General features: G+C 37.7%; 1 protein-coding gene across 4 annotated transcripts in view; it reads right to left on the bottom strand.

The window, feature by feature from the left end:
- PIAS1 (protein inhibitor of activated STAT, 1) overlaps positions 1-18,580 on the bottom strand; it is a 63,049-nt gene that overhangs the window by 14,275 nt on the left and 30,194 nt on the right. For all 4 annotated transcript variants that reach the window (XR_774643.1, XM_010572118.1, XM_010572116.1 and 1 more), the window contains exons 3-8: positions 8,507-8,591; positions 7,827-7,874; positions 6,268-6,358; positions 5,459-5,593; positions 2,244-2,349; positions 671-744 (exon numbers count right to left, since the gene is read on the bottom strand). Coding sequence is in view for 3 of the 4 variants with exons in the window: in XM_010572118.1 (XP_010570420.1) it covers positions 671-744; positions 2,244-2,349; positions 5,459-5,593; positions 6,268-6,358; positions 7,827-7,874; positions 8,507-8,591 (539 nt within the window). In the remaining variant the exon portion in view is untranslated. The remainder of the gene's footprint in view (positions 1-670; positions 745-2,243; positions 2,350-5,458; positions 5,594-6,267; positions 6,359-7,826; positions 7,875-8,506; positions 8,592-18,580) is intronic.

The following is an 18,580-nucleotide window of genomic DNA, read 5'->3' as shown; positions in this document are numbered from 1 at the left end:
GTACTTGAAACAAGAGCACTAAATTCTAAAGATTAAAAAAAGTGCACATAATATTAATATTGTGCAGTTTACCAACGATAACACAAACCCAGGTATAAACTACCACTTATCTCTGCATCTGCTTAGTTAAAAAACAGTTAGTAGGTCAAGATACAGTACAACTCTGCCACTTCCACATTCATTGGAACCATGTTCTCCCACTTCAAATTTGGAAAAAATTGTGTTTGACACTGCTTCATTTCTAATCTAAGACTATTAAATACTCAATGTGTATACATGCATATAATCAACTTCAGTTAAAAGATGCTCAATTCTTTGACTAGAGACACTGGCTGAAGAGCTATTTGTAATAGTCAGATTCACCTACCTTACCACTGAGAGTAGTTTTATCACAATCAAGGACCCAAACTGCACACTCAGATGATCTAGTGACAGATTTAATGTATGCTTACATATAATTTTGAATAGCATTTTCAAGTTAATGAAATACTCATTTTTTCAGGGGTATATCATGTGCTTAAGCACAGTGACAAATAACTTCAGCACTAGATCCTATCCCCACAAAGTTAACACACAGGTAAACCACAAGCTAACCTCTACCAAATACATGTCCCAGAACAGCCACATTTTGATCAGAATCAGTTTTGAGGGAATTAAAATAAAAACTTACTGGACAAAGAAGAGAAACTCTTAAGCTTGTTGTTGCTATTTCACTGTCTGGATCAGCAGTCAGTTTCTCTTTAACTGTTATTTGAAAGAAGAAAAGGTTTATTTTACAGTTGATTTAAGACACAAATTGGATGACAGAGAAATAAAACAAGTCTGAAACTGCATGCTAAACTTTCAGTTTGCCATATCTACTGGAAGCAAGCAGCAGTGACTATTGTTTCAGACTCACACAATAAACATGTAACGTAAGCAGTCTTTACTCTCTAGAAAGATCATAAACAACAGGATTTAAGAAAGCAAAAAGCAGGAAAAACTCATCTTAAACCAAGGTCCCTAGAAAACATATTCATACAGAGATGTCTCTTTTCATATATATGCAACTTTGTACTTGACAGTTATTTAAAATCTACCGACAAGATGAGCCACATTGACTTGACTGTTAACTTTAAGTACATTAAAAAAATGTTAGTAACTCTCACATGGACAAGCACCACTGTAAACCTCTTAAATACTCATCAAGCAATCTGTGATTTAAAACTGAAAAGCAAGTTGAGAAATGGGAAGTCAGAAGTACCCTGATAAAATTTGAGTTTTAAATAACTGCAGTGAAGTATTAGCACTTACAGAAGTCTTTCATCTCTACCCATCCTCTACTTTTACTTACAAGGACTGTTTTATAAGCAGTCATTTGGTAAACGAACAAGTCAGTTCCATGTTCCTCCTGCTCTATGAACCAGACCCACACACTCATTCTCACCTTGTATACACAGAGCAGTAGCCACCTGGCAACTCTCTAGATTTTTGTGCATTTAAATCATCATATGGTGTTAGCACAAGCTAATGCCCAGCACTATATACCACTGGCTTTGTAGCATTTACTGGTGGACTAACTTCTTCCCTTCTGGAGAAGGTCCTGTGCTGTGTATAACCCATGTTATCTGAGCATTAAAAAGTATGACTAAGAGCTGTGAGGTGTTGGTATTTTCACCCCCTCCCTGAAAAATAAACATGCAGCAGTTTTTTCTTGCATTTTTATTATACAAACTTATACCAACATGCACTTGTCAGAGAAAACAATAAAGCAGCAAACCTCACACTTAAATTTGGAAGGGGGCTGGGAGGAGTATTGTGCTAGACTCTCTCTCCAGGAGCTGACTCCACAATACCGTCCCAAAGGAACAAAAACTGTGTTGATGGAGACTTTCCTCCAGCATGTCAGCATCAAGGTTCAGTATCAGGCATTTAGTTCAGCTTGCGTGAGGTACTGAATTACCAGTTAACTATATAAATACAGTTATTCTATTCTGAAGAAACAAAGGCAGTATGGCTGAACTGAAAGAGATTCTCTTGCATTTTTCCCTTCACAGTGTCAACAGGGTTCCTGGACTGGCTCCTAGTACAAACAAAGGCCTCTGAGTTTTTGAATTGGAACTGAATACAAAGAACACCACTATCAGATTCTCAAAACCCACAGAATTGTAGGAAGTCCAAACCTCAGTTAGTACAGTCCTATTTCAAATCTCCTTTTACAAAAGCTGTTTTTCCTTTTTAAACAAGTAGTACATCAGACATACTTAGTGCTCTAGAATGATCAGGGTTCCGTATTCCTTTTGCTCGCAACCTCTGCAGTAACACCGTAGAGGACAGCTGCTTTACAAGATAGACTGCCATGGAATAGTTCTAGAAAACAGAACAAAAGATCAAAGTAAAAACTGTTTTAATCAAAAGACAGCTTGAATTTTATACAATGCTTAGGCAATTTATTACGTGATTACAGGGCACTGTGTTTCTAAAGCAGTTACAAGACTTTAGATGGCAGAGTTTTCAGACTAGAGAAAACCCATCATGCTTCAGAAAGTTCACAGGGCTGGAGTTTGAGATGCAACAAAAGTGACTTCATGCTTCACTGACGTTAGATTTAGCTGCAAACCAAGCTATTAAAACAGCACTTAGGACACTTTTGGAAGTTTTACATCTAACTCAGGACATGCAGTCTACAGTCCATTTAAGAAGGGTAATTTTACATCAATAGTGTTAGGTACTGCAGTTGTGTCAATACATTTAAGGGAAGCTGTCAGGTCAAATATGATCAATTTTTTTTTTTTTTAATAAAAGCTTATTTCATTTTCAAAATATGTAAATCGGCAGTGATGGCTCTTCAAAAGCAATACATAAAAAGATGCATCATCTGCAGTATTTCCTACTCAGCCTGGAAGCACTGTTGAACTTTCTTATTCTTATCTTCCTGCACTTACTGTCTATGAAATGCTAACTTCACTGCCGAAGCTTAACAGAAGTAAGGCAGTAAAGAGTTCAAGAGTTCAGTGGGGCCAAGATGCACTTTAGTGCATCTAGCCAGAGGAGGCAAGAAGTCACCACTCCCAACTGACTGTCCTTCCCCTCTGGAATAGGTTAGGTCACTTCCCCCCATCAGTCTCAACAGAACAGACCATGCAAATGTTCCTTATCGGCATCAGCAAAAAGCCATGGATGCTCACTTCTGCTACTACAGAAAATAATTTGGCATACAAGCAGGTCAGATGCAGACTGAACATCAACTCTGCCAGCTCCCCTGTAAGCAGGGTAAGCCTTCCCTCAAGGGACGAGCAGGAGTGGCAGAGTGCTCTTCCTGGCATTGCTAACTGATTTCAAACCACAGCCTGAGATTTTTGAAGCTCTCATTCTTCTTGTAAGCTACTAACAACAGCAGGTAGTGACTGTCTTTCTAAAAATGTAACATTGTACTATGCATTCATCAGCACCATCCCCTTCTCCCCCCACTCCCAAAATGGAAAGGACAAAATTTGTGTTCTCATGTTAGGGTACATCAATTACTTTTTGATATAAACAGCATTTCCTAAACCTGCAGCTGCACTCAAGGCTTCCCCCAGCAATTGCCATGTATGTTCCCACTAACAAAACAAAAAAGCATACAATTGTGACATCTACCATCCTTTATTTAGGATGCCACCAGAATCCAAAGATGGGATTTCAGTAATATATCTTACCATAAAATCACACAAATTGAAATAGCATCAGAAATACCACATTTTAAATATTTTATTCTTACAATGAATGCTTCTCACATCGTTAAAAACCACTACTGCTTTAACTTGTTTGTTTAATGCCTCAATTAGTATAGAAGTTAGAAAAATGCTAATTAACATTGTGAAATTATTTACCGACAGCTTGAATCTACAAAGCTAGGAACTTGCCCAAGGCATCTTGTACAGAAGGCTCTTGAAACAGATTGTGTAAAAATCACAATTATGACTTCAGGAAAGGTAGAGTACACCAGTTGAGACGTGCAACTGACTCTTAAGGGAAGGGAAGGAGGGGAATTCAAATTTTGTACTATACAGGCACATCCAAATATAAAATAATTCCTCGCATTTAACTGTCAGGGTCTCATACAATCACTTCAGGTAGCATTACATCTCGTGAGTGGGGAAGTTCTGAGTGGCATCTAATTCTCATGAAATACACTAAGAATCTGTCACTCTCTTCAGTTTTGTATTGTAAGCTAGTAGTTAGCCAATATGGTTTTTGTAACTGAAATATATATGAAGCCTAAGAAATGAGCTAGTTCACAAGAGACTAGCTTAGAGTCCATGCAGACTTGCAACGTTTCTTTTCCCTAAATCCTCTCTGGTATTCTTAAGCAAAACTGCAGTACTGTATGCAGAGTAATAACCAGGATTCATCAACTTGCATGCAGGCACTTCTGCAACATAAACCAAAACAGGTTCAATTTTAAATGCTTATTTCTGATACCTGCAGTCCTCATTAGATAAAAGAAGGTTTAAAAAAAAAAAAATCATTCAGCCATCATTTATTCTATAATCTGAATGGAGACTGTTTTACGCTCCACAAGAAATCCATCGTGAAACACCATCGTGATGTTTTATAACTGAGTTGTGCATGACTGGGCTGTAAGCATTTTTCCATGTTGGTTCAGGAATCCTGGGCTTTGCGCACTGACAAATTCTTCAACAACGTTTCATCTCAGGACAAGTCTCAGGACCTCTAAAAACAGGATGGTTGCAATGGCAAAGCCACCATTTTTCAAGTACATTTTGACTCTGTAATGCTTATCTAGCAGCTTTTTTGCCATCAGTGAAAGCAGTGCGCTAATTCATGGACTAATTTACTGAAGTAACTTTTTGCAGCATGTTCCAGATTTAATTAGTCCAGTGGAACATCAGCAATTCTATAATACCAATTGTAACATTCTCCCCACAGACACAAAAAAGTTATAAAAACATGACTTTTTAAATATTAAGTATAACTATAGCAGTTGTGAGAACAGAAATGTTAAAAAGGCAAATTAAATCTCCTGGGCCCTGCCAAGTCACTATGCTTTGTGTCCACATTTACAATTACAAAAGACCACTCTGTACTGAATGTCACATGCTAGTTACAAGTTGAAGCCAAAACTAGGTTTGTCAAGTCCCTAAAATCAGGAAGAGCTTGAAGTCTGAAGTTAAGACAAACAAACAAATGTTTTATAGGATGCCTTGATCTTATTATCTGGGCCCTCAGTGAGTCACAGAGATAGGTGGGTGGGGGTGAAGAGAGAGGGATCACACCAATTTGAGGGCTACTGATCTAAGGGAGCATGTCACATCTGCCTAGCATAAATAATACAAACAAAAGAAGGAACAGTCTACTGCTAAACCATTAAGTATTTTCTGCACAATTAAACTTGCTTATCTTTGAAATCTTTCAAACAGATGCCAAAGCAGAAACTAATAAGCTTTAGACAGCATTATGTACCAAAGTTACTTACTCTTCCAATCTCTGCAGTCCATGAAACAACAATTGTGTTTGGTACCGTCGTAGATAATCTGACGAGTGAGGTAATGTTGATTGGTCGGCTAGGTCGCTTTGGTTCAACACCATTTTTGGTTGGTGGAAGGTAGCCCTAGAAATCAAAGTATTTTTCCCCTCAGCAAAAAAAAAAATAAATACTGCTTTTGCTTTCTTCCCCTCTCACCACAACCATGCCCCAGTAAAAGCTCTGTCTCACCTGAACCAGGATCCCTTTCCAATTTAAAGATAGATATATATATATATATAACCTACATCAGACAATAAAGTATCAGTGTTTTACAAGCCTTTTCTCCTTGCACTTTCCAAATCCTAACCCTGCCCACAGCATGCTAAAAGGCACCTTTGCCATCTCTCCTTTCTCAGTACTGCTGTTCAACCTGCCTGGCTAACATTGCCCAGTCTAATCCTGTGCGCTACACCAGTACTGTAAGTTGGCATTTTTCTCTTTAGTCCTGTTGGTCAGTGATGGTCTATTCCCTGCACAGATGACCTCCAAAACAGAGTAAAATTTCAGCGAGCCTCACTGGATGTTTGTCAAACATAAAAATTTACTGTCATGTTTTTTGAAAATTAATCTTCTGGACCTACTGGCTGGCCTCCTGAGAAACAATTTACTTAACCATCTTTTCCATTCATCTATCCATCTTCATTCAAATGCTCCAAAATGTGAAAACAAAGGTTAGGATAAATTCTAAGGCTAATTTCTGACAGACAGTTCCTCATGATGCTATCCAAATATGTATATCAAAATAACATCTTACTTACTGGAAGGCTGCATGGTTTCCCATTTACTTTCACACACAGATTAGGTGGGAAGTGATCTTCTTGTGGACAACTGGTTTCTGATAAACAAAACCTAAAAGCAAAGAGCTTCCATCATCTTTCACTTCTAAAGTGATTTAAAGATCATCTCTTCCTAGCAGGAATTTTTTTTCCAGAATTACGAAAGCTCGACAAATCTTGCTAAACACAGTCCTCAAATTAGCTGTACAGATGATTAAGCAGGAAAGCCCCCCAAAATTACAGGTTTGCATCAAGATGGCTGTAGGTTCCTTCTCAGATTTCTTGCATTCCTCAGACTGACTCTGACTCACTCAGATACAGGCTCCTGTTACAAAAGACAGATCATCCAAATTTCTTTCCTACCATTTCTCCAGCCTGACCTCTTGATAGAAGACCAGGGTTTCACAAAGGACAAAATATACAGTCTCTTCAACTGTCCCTCCTCCAACTTCAATAAATCAGACAGCTGTTTAGCCACAGCATCAAATGCTATCTTCTTGCCTATGTCAAGCCTCTCACTTAAGACTGTTTTATTTATTTACCTAAGTTCAAACACGCTTATTTGCTGCTGGAACCAAAGAAAGACACACCCTTCCTTGTCCTATGAAATGCATGTAGGCCAAGACTGCAGACAATAGGCATTCAAAGGACCAAAAAGAGCCTCTCAGCTCCACTGGATTTCTTCCAGGGGACCTGCCCCATCCACACAAGTGTACCATCACAGCAGGGTATAGCTATTCAACACAGCTGAGCCTAACAGGCTGCTGCTCTCAAAAAGGGGGAGCTACCTTCTGTTCCCATTTTCCCTCATGCCTTCTTTGTCCCTATGTCCACCCAACCCGACTTGCTGATCAGCAGAAGGTATCCTAACAAGCAAGACCCAAAAGCAATCACTTTCTGTGGGGCAAGTTAACAGCTCACCATGCAGACATGACCAGAGGGATGAAAGGCAAGACAGCCATCTTTGACAGGAGCAAGCTCTGAAGTCAGCTCTGCTCACAGCCCTCCGCAGAATTGCAGGTATACATAGGATTTAATAAACTTGATAAATTTGTCAAAGCCTCTAAAATAACCAACAGATTAAGACCCAACCTGGTGATTCCCAAAATCTTGCCTCCCATTGCCTTGGCTTATCATGCCCAGGATGTACTGTGTTTGACATCTCTGCTAGGAAAAGCAACCCTCCCTGCACATAGATTTTGAAGGCCCAGGCACCTGGAATCCAACAGTTGTGGAGTTAAGGAAGGGAGTGTACACACAACCTAAACCAGCTAACTGAAGAAAACCAGCTGGCTATAGCTAAGTACATGCAGTATTCTGACATGTCAGGTATCAGGCCACCAGCAACTTCAGGAAAGCTGCATGTAACAAGGACAATTAGTTAAGGCTGCCCTTTTCAAAGCAGCCGACAGCAAACTTTTCTAAAGAAAACAACAGGATAAGACTCTTCTCCGTAAAGGAAAGCCTGACCTGCTGGGTAGCATGTATCTGCTATATTTTAAAAAACAGCAGCATCAAGAACAGGTGATACAAATACATACCTTAGCTGGACCTGTACTGTGAAGTCACATTTGGTCCCAGAAATATCCCTAGAAACAACAGAACACAGGTTAAAACATACCATTTACACAACAGGTTCATCAATATTCTCTCAGAGTTTGCTGTACATTCAATGTATATAAACCACACTTTCCGCTGTATATATAGTGTATACCACACTTTCCTTCTTCTGGTCAGTCAAACCACCACTCTCAAGACACACTAAAAGATACGTTTTTATTTTTCAAGGCAAATAAATCAATTACATTCCCATCTGTCCTCTACCATTTCCTTTTTTTTGTATACTAGAAAGAAAACTCTGATGGGTCACTATGAAGCAACACCTTTATAGTGAATAAATAAACATAGAACTTGACAAAGGATCTGACTGATGGCGAGAAAGGGCTGCAGGAAGAAGAGTTATGTATTTGTACAGTGCTTGGTACAAGAGAAACCTGCCCAATACTCACTGGACAGTGGTGGTATTTAATTGTCTCTTCCTCACCCTCTTCATCAGCTTACATACAGAGGAGAAAAGAATTCCCCAGAAGAGTATTCTCTAAGGCACTACACACACACCTGTGTTCTTTAAGATCACGTTTCAAAATGAAAGATATGGTAAGCTAGTTCCTTTTTTATTTATTTTTATTTAAATACTGTATTACTGATTAAACTTACTCACATTGAACTGCTGATTTGCTGCACTTGTTGTGGCGTCAGTGCAAATGCAAAGCAGGTTTCTCGAAATCGCTGACTATTATCTGATGCTAGAAGAAAACAAGAGATCATCACTTTAAAAACAGCAAATAGAGAGTAATTAACAGAACGATCTCCTTTCATTGAAGCATCTACATATATATACACATTTTTATAGCAACCCCAATAGCACAACACACATTTGTTTCTGTAAACAACTTCAGAGTCAACAAGAAAGTTGCCATTTAAACCCTCCTGTAAATAAAAATACAATAAGCAAACTTTATATGCATATAAAGTATACATTAAAAACAGTGATACAGATAACAGCAAAGTTGAGACAAATCAGCTTAAGACTTTCCATCAGTCATGGTAACTTAATGCTAAATATTCTTTGATATTAAATTTAAAAAATTCTTAGGAATTCTCATCAACCACTTTTTTGCTTCCTTTAACACACAAGATCACAGATTAGCCTGTGAAAGTATACAGAGTGACTGAGAAATACAACACTTGCAACTTCTCACATTTCAGTAAGGTATTTTATGTAGTTAAATGCAGCAAATATATAACATGCAAACAACTCACAAGATACGCAAGTATGAAATTTGGTTTTAAAGTCCTTCAACTCTGTGCCATAGGGCTCCATAACAAAACAAACACTACTTAAGAATGAATGCACCTGCTGAAAATCAAAGTACTGTTAAACATCTCCAAAATAGTGCTTATTATATCTAAAACATAGCCCTTCACCAGGGCTACAGGCACCTTTGCAGTACAGAACCATACAAAATGGCAATGAAAATGGCTTTTTAAAAAAATAAAATAAAAAATTAAAAAAGAGAAGCATCTCCTCAGAGAACAGTTCAACATGCTCATCAACACATTGTAATGAAGTTATAAGAAGCTTGCCATTCAATTTCATTATTCTTAATAATTTTAAAAGGTTATGAATAACTATATTGTGTATTAAACACTCGATAAATTTATCGGGTTTTGTTTTACTATAATACACTTCCTGACTCATCCTTGAGTGACAGATGAGTGAGTACTTCAGGGTGATACTTCAGATATTTTGTTAAAAACAGCATGTGGTAGGTTGGAACCAACAATAGAATAGACATTGCCTTAGTATAAATATTAACAGCAGCAATCTCACAAAATTACATTTATATCTTTCTTGTATGACAATGCTACAAGATCTGTACATTTTATTACATTTTATGCAACAACCACATGCAGTTCATTATCAGTTGCTCTAAAGCTAGACGGGCAAGAATACATAATACATACCAAACAGCAACTTTTGTGAAAATACTAGCAATAGTAAATCTTTCAAAAAGCATAAAATTATATAAATAACTTTTTAAATTTTATATGTTTTTTAATATATATGCATATATCTTTTTTTTCAATACTAAGTTCTACTGTAATGTCCAAAAGCATCATCTGGGCTAGGGTGCAGCATGCAGCCTCAAGTTTATGTTTAGTTAGACACTCATGCCTGCAGTACCCAGCATCTATTTTTATTTTAATACATTTTCAATTACATTTCTTCAAGTGAGAAACACGTAGGGTTTCACATGACAGCCAGTCATGTTATCACAATATAAGAATTTGCAGGAAATATAAACACAATGTATACAATTAAAAATGAAAATCTGTTATAATATTTGGTCTTCAATGTAATTTTGTACCTATTTTTAGTTATAAATAGAAAGATCAGAATTATATACTGTAATCAACAAAAGATGAATTCGCAAAGTTAATGCAATGCAGACCAGAGAACTGAATAAATTCAAGTTATTATTTCGTATTTTTACATGGTTAAATGTGGCCTTAATCTGTCGGGTTTATTTTCCTCCCATGTATTATTTGCTTTATCCTAGAAATTGTCGGCTTTGGCTTTATTAGAAAAGTTCTGGAAGGTCTTTGTGAACTTCTGTTGTGAACTCCAACATGTTTAATTAAAGGCCAAGACTGCTGAACATTTAACTAATGTTACCTTCATTTAAAACTTAATTATCCAAAGAAGTTAAACAGCAGTTACCAAAAGAAAAAGTCTAAACCCAAATTTCCCAAGCAATCTTTTTCCCTTTCAACTGCTCATCTTTTTGCTTGTTTTGGTTCTGCAGCATCCCCAATCTAAAGAGTCAAGCAGGTAATACGGATTTTTGCAAGCATTAGAAAGAATGGAGAAGCAAAGTAACTGTTAGCAAAACAGCAAAGGTTCCAAAATTAAATCCTTTTCCTCTGTTCGTTACCGGCTGGTATTAATGCAAGACTTATTTTTGCTAAACAGTGATATGTGATCCTGAAAAGTGGGTTTCTAACTTCTATATTCTGTTTCATCATGCTCTCGCATTGGACAAATTAAAGCATTATACATTAAAATGGCAGAAAATTAAAAAGTACATTCTTCAGTGCTGACATGGGAGCTTTCATAATTCCAGGTTTTTTCACAAGCTATAGTCCTAGCACATTTATAAGACAGTAAATAGCCTGTGCTTGAATCAAAAATTTTTGCAACAGAAATAGCCACTTCTAAGTCGTAACTGTTAAAATACCACAGAAATGTAAGCATTACTAATAACTGCGTTGTGCACACTGCAGTCAATGAATTTATTCTTAACTAGAATCCACCTAAAATGGAAAAAGGCAAGGAGGAAGGCTTTGGAGTTGAGGGGAGAATGGTTGGTTGGCTGGTTTTAACACTGTCTGTTTAGACTAAGAACAAAAAAGGCCTCCAATATTTCTTATGCTGACTATTAACTTCATATGCACTTGTCTTAATAACTGTAAGCAAAAGTCTATGAGCTGATAGATCAATGGTCCCCAGTGATCAGAATGTACTTTATCACATGCTGCTTGATGTTTTCTTAGCTGTAAAACAGCATTAATATACACATGCCATATTTTCAATACATTGCTTTTGTGTACAAGCAATCACTGTGATTACCATGGGAGCACAGCCAAATTGCAAAGAAGGAAGAAACAACTTGTTAATTAGGCAAAGATGATCCAAAAGCCAATCAAAAGATTTCAAAACTCTTGACAGATTGAGCAGTACAGACAGAGGAAGACAGACAAGATACTACGTTACTCTATAAGAGAGTTACGGTCAGGCTCTTCAACTAGTATTAGGATACAGCTCTGCCCCTTGGACATATAACTACCAACCAGAAAAAGAGCAAATTTAATCACTAATTGCCCAATTCAGCGTGTGCCACCATATGCAAATCTAACCTTTACGAACAGGCACATTTCAGCCAATTATAAAGACATAATTTTAATCTTTACATTCAGCAGCACAATATTAAGAAATGGCAGGAACAAACTATGCAAAGAACAAATGGAATCAGTTTAACACAGACAGAAAACAACTTGTAAAAGAGGCCAGGAACAACAGTGAAAATACTAGGCTATCACATCTGAAAGCACAGTTAAGTTTTACAAAGGCTGCAGCAGTTAAAAGCATTACTTCATTTTCTAGCTTTCGGTTAGAATTCCACGATTACCACTCTAACACCAACACACCAGGACAACCTCCCACCCACCTGTGCTGCAGGGAACCCGGCTCCCCACACTGTAATGGCATTTGCAGCCAGGCCGTGGAAAGGAAGATCCTGCAAAATACACCCTCCAGTTGCAAAATCGTGGCAAGTTAATTGAAGCAGAGGTCAGTTAAATATGGCAAGGAAAAGTCAACACCTTTCATAAAGACTCCGTTTACTACACTTGAAAACCAACTGCCTCTTTATTTTGCTGCCTCACATGCTATTGCAAACCAAGGCTGTGAGGGGGTTTGTCTTGGTGGGGGACAGGGGACATGGAAGGGGCAGGTTAAGGAGGAGCACCTTGTTCACATATCTGGGGTTTGCCTAGGAGGAAGGGGGAAATGCAGCAAAAAAAACCCAAAAGCATACTCTGAAGGGAGATGAGAAATGTTTTTTCTTTGTGGTTTTTCTCTAATCTTCTCCCATATGTTTTCATGCAATCTTTTTATACCTGTATCTACTCTTTCTAGATCTACTTACCCTACAAACAATGCATGAAAATTTCAACAAAACACATTAAAGAGCGCTAATTTAGCAGCTTTACTATTTAATGCTAAGCTTCCAAGCTTATCTATGACTATAGAAACTCCTCTATTTCTAAGGACTTCAGATTTCTCAAGGCAGAAACATCAGAAATCTGGAATTTAAGTGTGGAAAAGCTAACAGATTTCTATTAATTCATCTGGTGTATCTGCTGTGTTTAAGAACACCAAACAGATCCTGGCAAGTCAAACACATCATTTACTTTTAAAGTTCTGGAGTATGATTAAAACCATAAATATGCAAATATATAGTTTTATACAAGAAAATAATTTTGATGGCTAGAAACATGCAACCATGCCCTGCAAACAACTATTATTATTTAACAAAAGAAAGGCAAAAATAGATCCCCAATTGAAAACCAAGTGGATTAAAATAGAATTTATAATCTAACAAAGCTGGAATCTAGCCAGGACAACAGAGTTAATATGAACACCCTTAAGAAAGTTGCCAGTTTTTTGGGGGTTTGGGTTTGTTTGGAGTTGGTTGTTTTTTGGTTTGGGGTTTTTTTTTTCATAACTATGAATTATTAAATTGTATAACCTTTTCTTTAGCACTCTCTGAATGGTACAGAGCCTGGAGGATTAGTCAAAAGTGGTTTATAGGCCACATCTCCACTGCCATCTCAGAAAGGAGGTACAATGCAAAAATGCCTAATGGACTTTTAAAAAAAATATTTACATATAAAGAACAAAGGCACAATAATTTAAAAAAAAAAAACACCATGAATCACAAGCACCGCTTTACCTTGCTGCTAAAAAAAATCCTAAATAATTCAGAAATTTGAAAGGGCAGGTTTTGAAAGTATAATAAAAAGCTTTTCAAGCAGACTTATGTAATTAAATGGGTGTCAACATGAACAGTTTCAGACAAGCCGTATAAAATCCACTTCTCATCTTGCCAAAATCTCACCAGTTTTGAGGGGGTGCTGAAGGGGGATGGGCGGAGGGAAGTATTTACTACTACTTCATTCATCCAGCTTAAATCCAGGAAAGGCAATGAATAAAATCCGTATTTTCTTCTAAACATGTACATACACTTATTAAAAAACAGCACAATCTCAGGTCCATTGTCTGTGCAGGTCCCCAACATTAGTACAACACACTCTAAAATGCCTAAAACACTGCAAAAACATTACGGAGCAGAGTTTCTTCTTCAAAGCTGTTCTTTATCAATTCACTATCACCACAGTTTCCTGAATTATTTCATGCTTACCTCATTCAAGTAATGATCCAAACAGCACATGGGACTGGTACTTATTAAGTGAGAGTGACCCAATTACGCCTTGCTGGTTGTATATTTTGATAAATATTTCACATGGGTAATGAATTTTCAAAATGTGAGCAGAAACTATTTTAATATATGACAGTATCATTCAGAGGACCAAAACACTTAAAATTTTATATGAATGTATATATACATATGTGTGTATCTATACAGACAATGAATATATTACTTATATAAGTAACAATAATGGTACTTAAAAAACATTTCCTAACAATTTTATTCTTTATTTTGGAAAAACCGTATAGCGCTAGAGTGAAAAAAAGAACCCAGCTTGAGTGGCTGCATTTTCTACAGCTCTAAAAATATTCTGTTCCACCTCACCAGTACCCACAGCTAAAAATAGCCACACAATCTTTCTGCAGTAAAATACCTCTTGCTGTCTTGAGAAAAAGCCAGTCTCTAAATTTCCATTCAAGAACAGATACCTTAAAATCTTTAATGAAACTTTTGTTATCACATTGTTGAGGTGGTGATGCTTCCTAATGCAACTGCATCTGACCATCATACTGCCAATATACTAAGGTTAATCTTTTCTATCTATCATCACCAAGTGCAGCTTATTAAATAGTGAAGGGAACATGTTACCTTCTAATACAGAAAGATACTTGGACTAAAATTAAACTTGCACTTTACACTGCAGTAATTACCTAAGCTCAGGCCATGAGAAAAGCTATCATTGAATTGGCCTATTACCAATGATTTCCAATAGCATGTTTATTTCCAAAGGCAAAAATAATTATGTTAAGTAAGAGTATCAGGGCTACAGCATATTTTTGCTACATGCTGTAAGATAAACAAGAGATATCTAATTGGTTATTCACTAACCTAATACAGTACATAATTTTGATCAGTTAAATTTGTCAAAATATTAGCCAGAGAAACCTAAACACTGTAGAAGTTGTCAACCCAACACATAAATAATTCTTGCTTATCTTCCCCAGATAGGTAAGATACCTCATTTTGTTGCAGCACAGGCATTTTGCTTTTTCTTTTAAACAACAGAAGGCATTGTATCAATTTATGTTCAATCCTCTTTCAAATATCACTGCTCAAAATTTAATACACTGCCTCCAAGCTACACCAAAATTACTGCATTTAGATTAAGGCACAGAAAATGTTTACCTTTTAAAAAGGTAAAATTCAGACAGGCTTTGAATTATGTTCAATTGCAGCAGAAGCCAGAAAATCCATTACACAATACCACATACACATAGCTCCTCATAATGTAGTTTGTCCACAACCTCTTCTATCAATCCTGAACAGGGTTCATTTATAAAACTGCTTTTGGACGTGAGATCAAATGCTTGTGTACAGTATAGTGCAATATCTGTATCAAAGCAGAAACCAAGCAGCTACATGGGAGAGAAACAATGAAAGGATACACCTTAATGGGGGATCTACAATATCTCGGGATGCATCATTAGCCCTTTTAAAACCACCGCAATTTATAAAGTTCCTGGGTAACGCAAGTGTTTATACATAAACACTTCCTTACCATTAACCACAGCCTCTTAGCACCGAGCTCCTGCCATCTTCTAGAATCAAGCAGCAGTACCTTTTAAATGACTACCCACCATACCCTTAATTTCCTGCTGCCCATTAAATGCATCTGTAGTTTGTAGTATCAGGTCAGTCCCAGCTAGACCACTCCTCAGAGCCACCCTCTCCCCTGGAAGGCAGGAGAAGCCTCTTGCTAATCGCTAGAGCCATGTCAGACCAGGCTAAAACTGGACCCTTCACCCTGATCAGCTGCATGGCAGCCATCTAAAAGCAGGGCTGAGGGCTGTGCAGAAGCACAGCATGCCCTGCACAAGCTGTGGGCTTCAGGAGCTCGGCCACACCAAGCTCACATCCAACACCAGCAGAAATCCCAGATTCCCATTTCTATTTTTGTCACTTGCTTGCTGTGACATCTTGGCCATTTCACTTCATTTCCATCACTTATCACAATGGATGTTGTGTAACCTTAACACTTCAAAACTACTTGCAGGGAAGCATTTTAAAGAACATACAAATCATTCTTTCCTTGATAGCGGTGACTAGCTCTTAACCCACTTCTGTGGGTTACAGCTGCACTACACTCACAAATACACTGCATTACTGTGAATTGACAATGCCACGTTCTTCAGCTTAAACAAGATGAAAAACTGAACTCTGGTTCTGGTCAGTCTGCTGCATTTATCACTTAAGATCATTTTTAGGTTCTGTTCAACTTAAGCTTTTAACACTTAATACTCAGAAGGAATAGACAGAGCTACACCGGGGGTGGGAAAGGCAAAGAGTAAAGAGATGTGAACGAGCTTATTTGAAATAGTGCCTAAATATATATATGAAAATAGCCTGGAAATACTCCAAGGGCTACAATTAATTCATAAATATTACGTGTTTTATAACTCTCTATGATATGTTGTATAAACAGAATAGATCAGCTGGAAACTCTGTGCAATTGGACAGATATTTATGTGGGGTTTTTTTTAATCACTCATGTATTAGAGAATTTCTGAGCAATGAGGATTTCTGAAGACCTACAGTTAGTATTAAGGAACAATTTCATGTGGACCTTCAGTGCCAGAACTCTCTGCCCTCCCAACCTACCTCTGTGGAGTAAATACCCACCTACCCCAGCTCTCCTCTCACCACTGCCCATCCTGGGCCCACAGACCTCCACTGCACATCTGTTCCAGCATTTTACCAGAGGGAAGGAACATCACTGGATCCTCCATACTCTTAAGTCACTTGATTTCTTTAGACACCTAAACATATGTCCCAGAACTCAACTGCTGCCATTCAGACTTGAAAATTTTAGCTTCTATTCCTAAGAGCACGAACAGCAGCTAAACACTCCAAATGGGCAGTACTAAAAAGCTGGCACTGCCGTGTCCCTACATGGGGTATCCTGCTTATACTGCATTTTTACTTTCATGAAGAAAGTAGCAAGTTTTATAAGCCTAACAAGAAAGGCAAAAAATTAAAGTTCATGATTAGATAACAGAGTCCCTAGTAAGCTCTCTACCAGGATTAGCACAACCCATATCATCTTTTTCTAAAAGCCATCATAAAGGGAGATAAAAGTATCTCTAAAAGACTCCAGGTTACTGAAGACTTCCAAGTTCCAGCAGCATTTCCAACAGCTGCTAAGAGATCTCAACATCTTGGTTGCAAGTGGAAATCTTAAAAAAATACGTATTGCAATAGCACAGCTTCCTCTCTCATGCTATGTGAGCACCACTGCTAGGCCTCAAGCTCTCCAAACGCTTAAAAGGGATACCACTCCAAGCTCAGATTGGTTCACTGATTATTAGTGGATTACTCACATGCTTTGAGTCAACCACATGGTTTGCCGTAATTCCTTCTACTAAAAGCTTTAATTAGAATCATAGAATATCCTGAGTTGGAAGGGACCCACGAGGATCATCAAGCCCAACTCCTTATCAAATTATCAATTATCAAAAAAGATATCCTAATTTGATCTTGGAAAGCAAAGTGGCTTCCTAGATCCATTCATATCAGAGCAGCAGTGTCTGAAAACATCCATATCCTGTAAGGTCCTGGAATTTGGGTGATCTCAGTTCTGCGCACGAGATTGAGCAATCAGCTAAAGCGAGCTGTCATAAATTATACCCCTTTTCTTGTAGCACAAGAGTTACCTGGTTGGTTAAAGCTCTCATACTTAAAAGAAACAGACTCAAGACTATGGAAAGATTCTCTATACGTGAACTTGAGGCATACCACATGCAAATATAAGCTGAAGCCAAAAAAAGAAACTTACGTGCACTGTAATTCTAGTTCAGCCACAGCACATGAACAAGACAGAACTAATATTTCAGCTTATTCTTGCACAATTAAAAGCTGTAGAGCCGGAAGTCAGAAAGCTCAAGCCCGAGTTGAGAATATAGTGTTTTGTTGAACTTCCTCCCACAAAGTACATTTAAAAAAATAACAAACACAGAAGACAGTAAAAGCATGACTTTCATATAAACCATGATACTGATTGCACAGAGCAACAGATCAGCTTGCTGATATATGAAAGGGAGAAATACTTGCCAAACAAAACTTACATAGTTTCCAACCTAGATTTCTAAGTGCACTGAATTGTTTAATTTAATAGCTGTACCTTGAACTACAGTCACCCTAAAGACTTTAGTCAGATCAATTGCAAGATCTGTCTTCAAGAACACAGCGTGTCCAAGTTACCATGATCAATCACAGTCAAAAAGAAAATTTCAAGGTACATGCAAGTCAGAAGCACAAACACTGGTTAGTAAGCACATAATTCTTGAGGGCAGGCACCAGGGGTGAAATTCTGCTTATTGGAGAAACCCTGTTATTAGAATCCACAGATTAAGAAATTAAACTAAGACCTAAGCAAATCAAGACAAGCCTCAGTAGAGCCATTGGAAGCTCATTTAACCCGATGGAGCCAGTATCTGGAGTCCGGCAGCATGCTTTCTGTAAGTGATTGAGTCCCCCAAAAGCCTGATGCTTGTCTCCTCCTTCCAGGAGACTGTGACCTGTAGGCAAAAAAATCTCGTTTTCCAAGGTTCAGTTCTGAGTTTCAGTGTTGTGTTCCATATTGCTTAAACCTGAAGCAAGCAAATAAATTGTAGGATGATCATCCGTATCCCAGTCAGACAGTTTTTAAAAGAGTAGCACAGCCCACAGCCTCTTTAATCCTT

Source organism: Haliaeetus leucocephalus, unplaced genomic scaffold (genome assembly GCF_000737465.1).
Source record: "Haliaeetus leucocephalus isolate CR32 unplaced genomic scaffold, Haliaeetus_leucocephalus-4.0 Scaffold339, whole genome shotgun sequence".
Taxonomy (NCBI): Eukaryota; Metazoa; Chordata; class Aves; order Accipitriformes; family Accipitridae; genus Haliaeetus; species Haliaeetus leucocephalus.
This window is presented reverse-complemented; position numbering and strand designations above follow the sequence as displayed.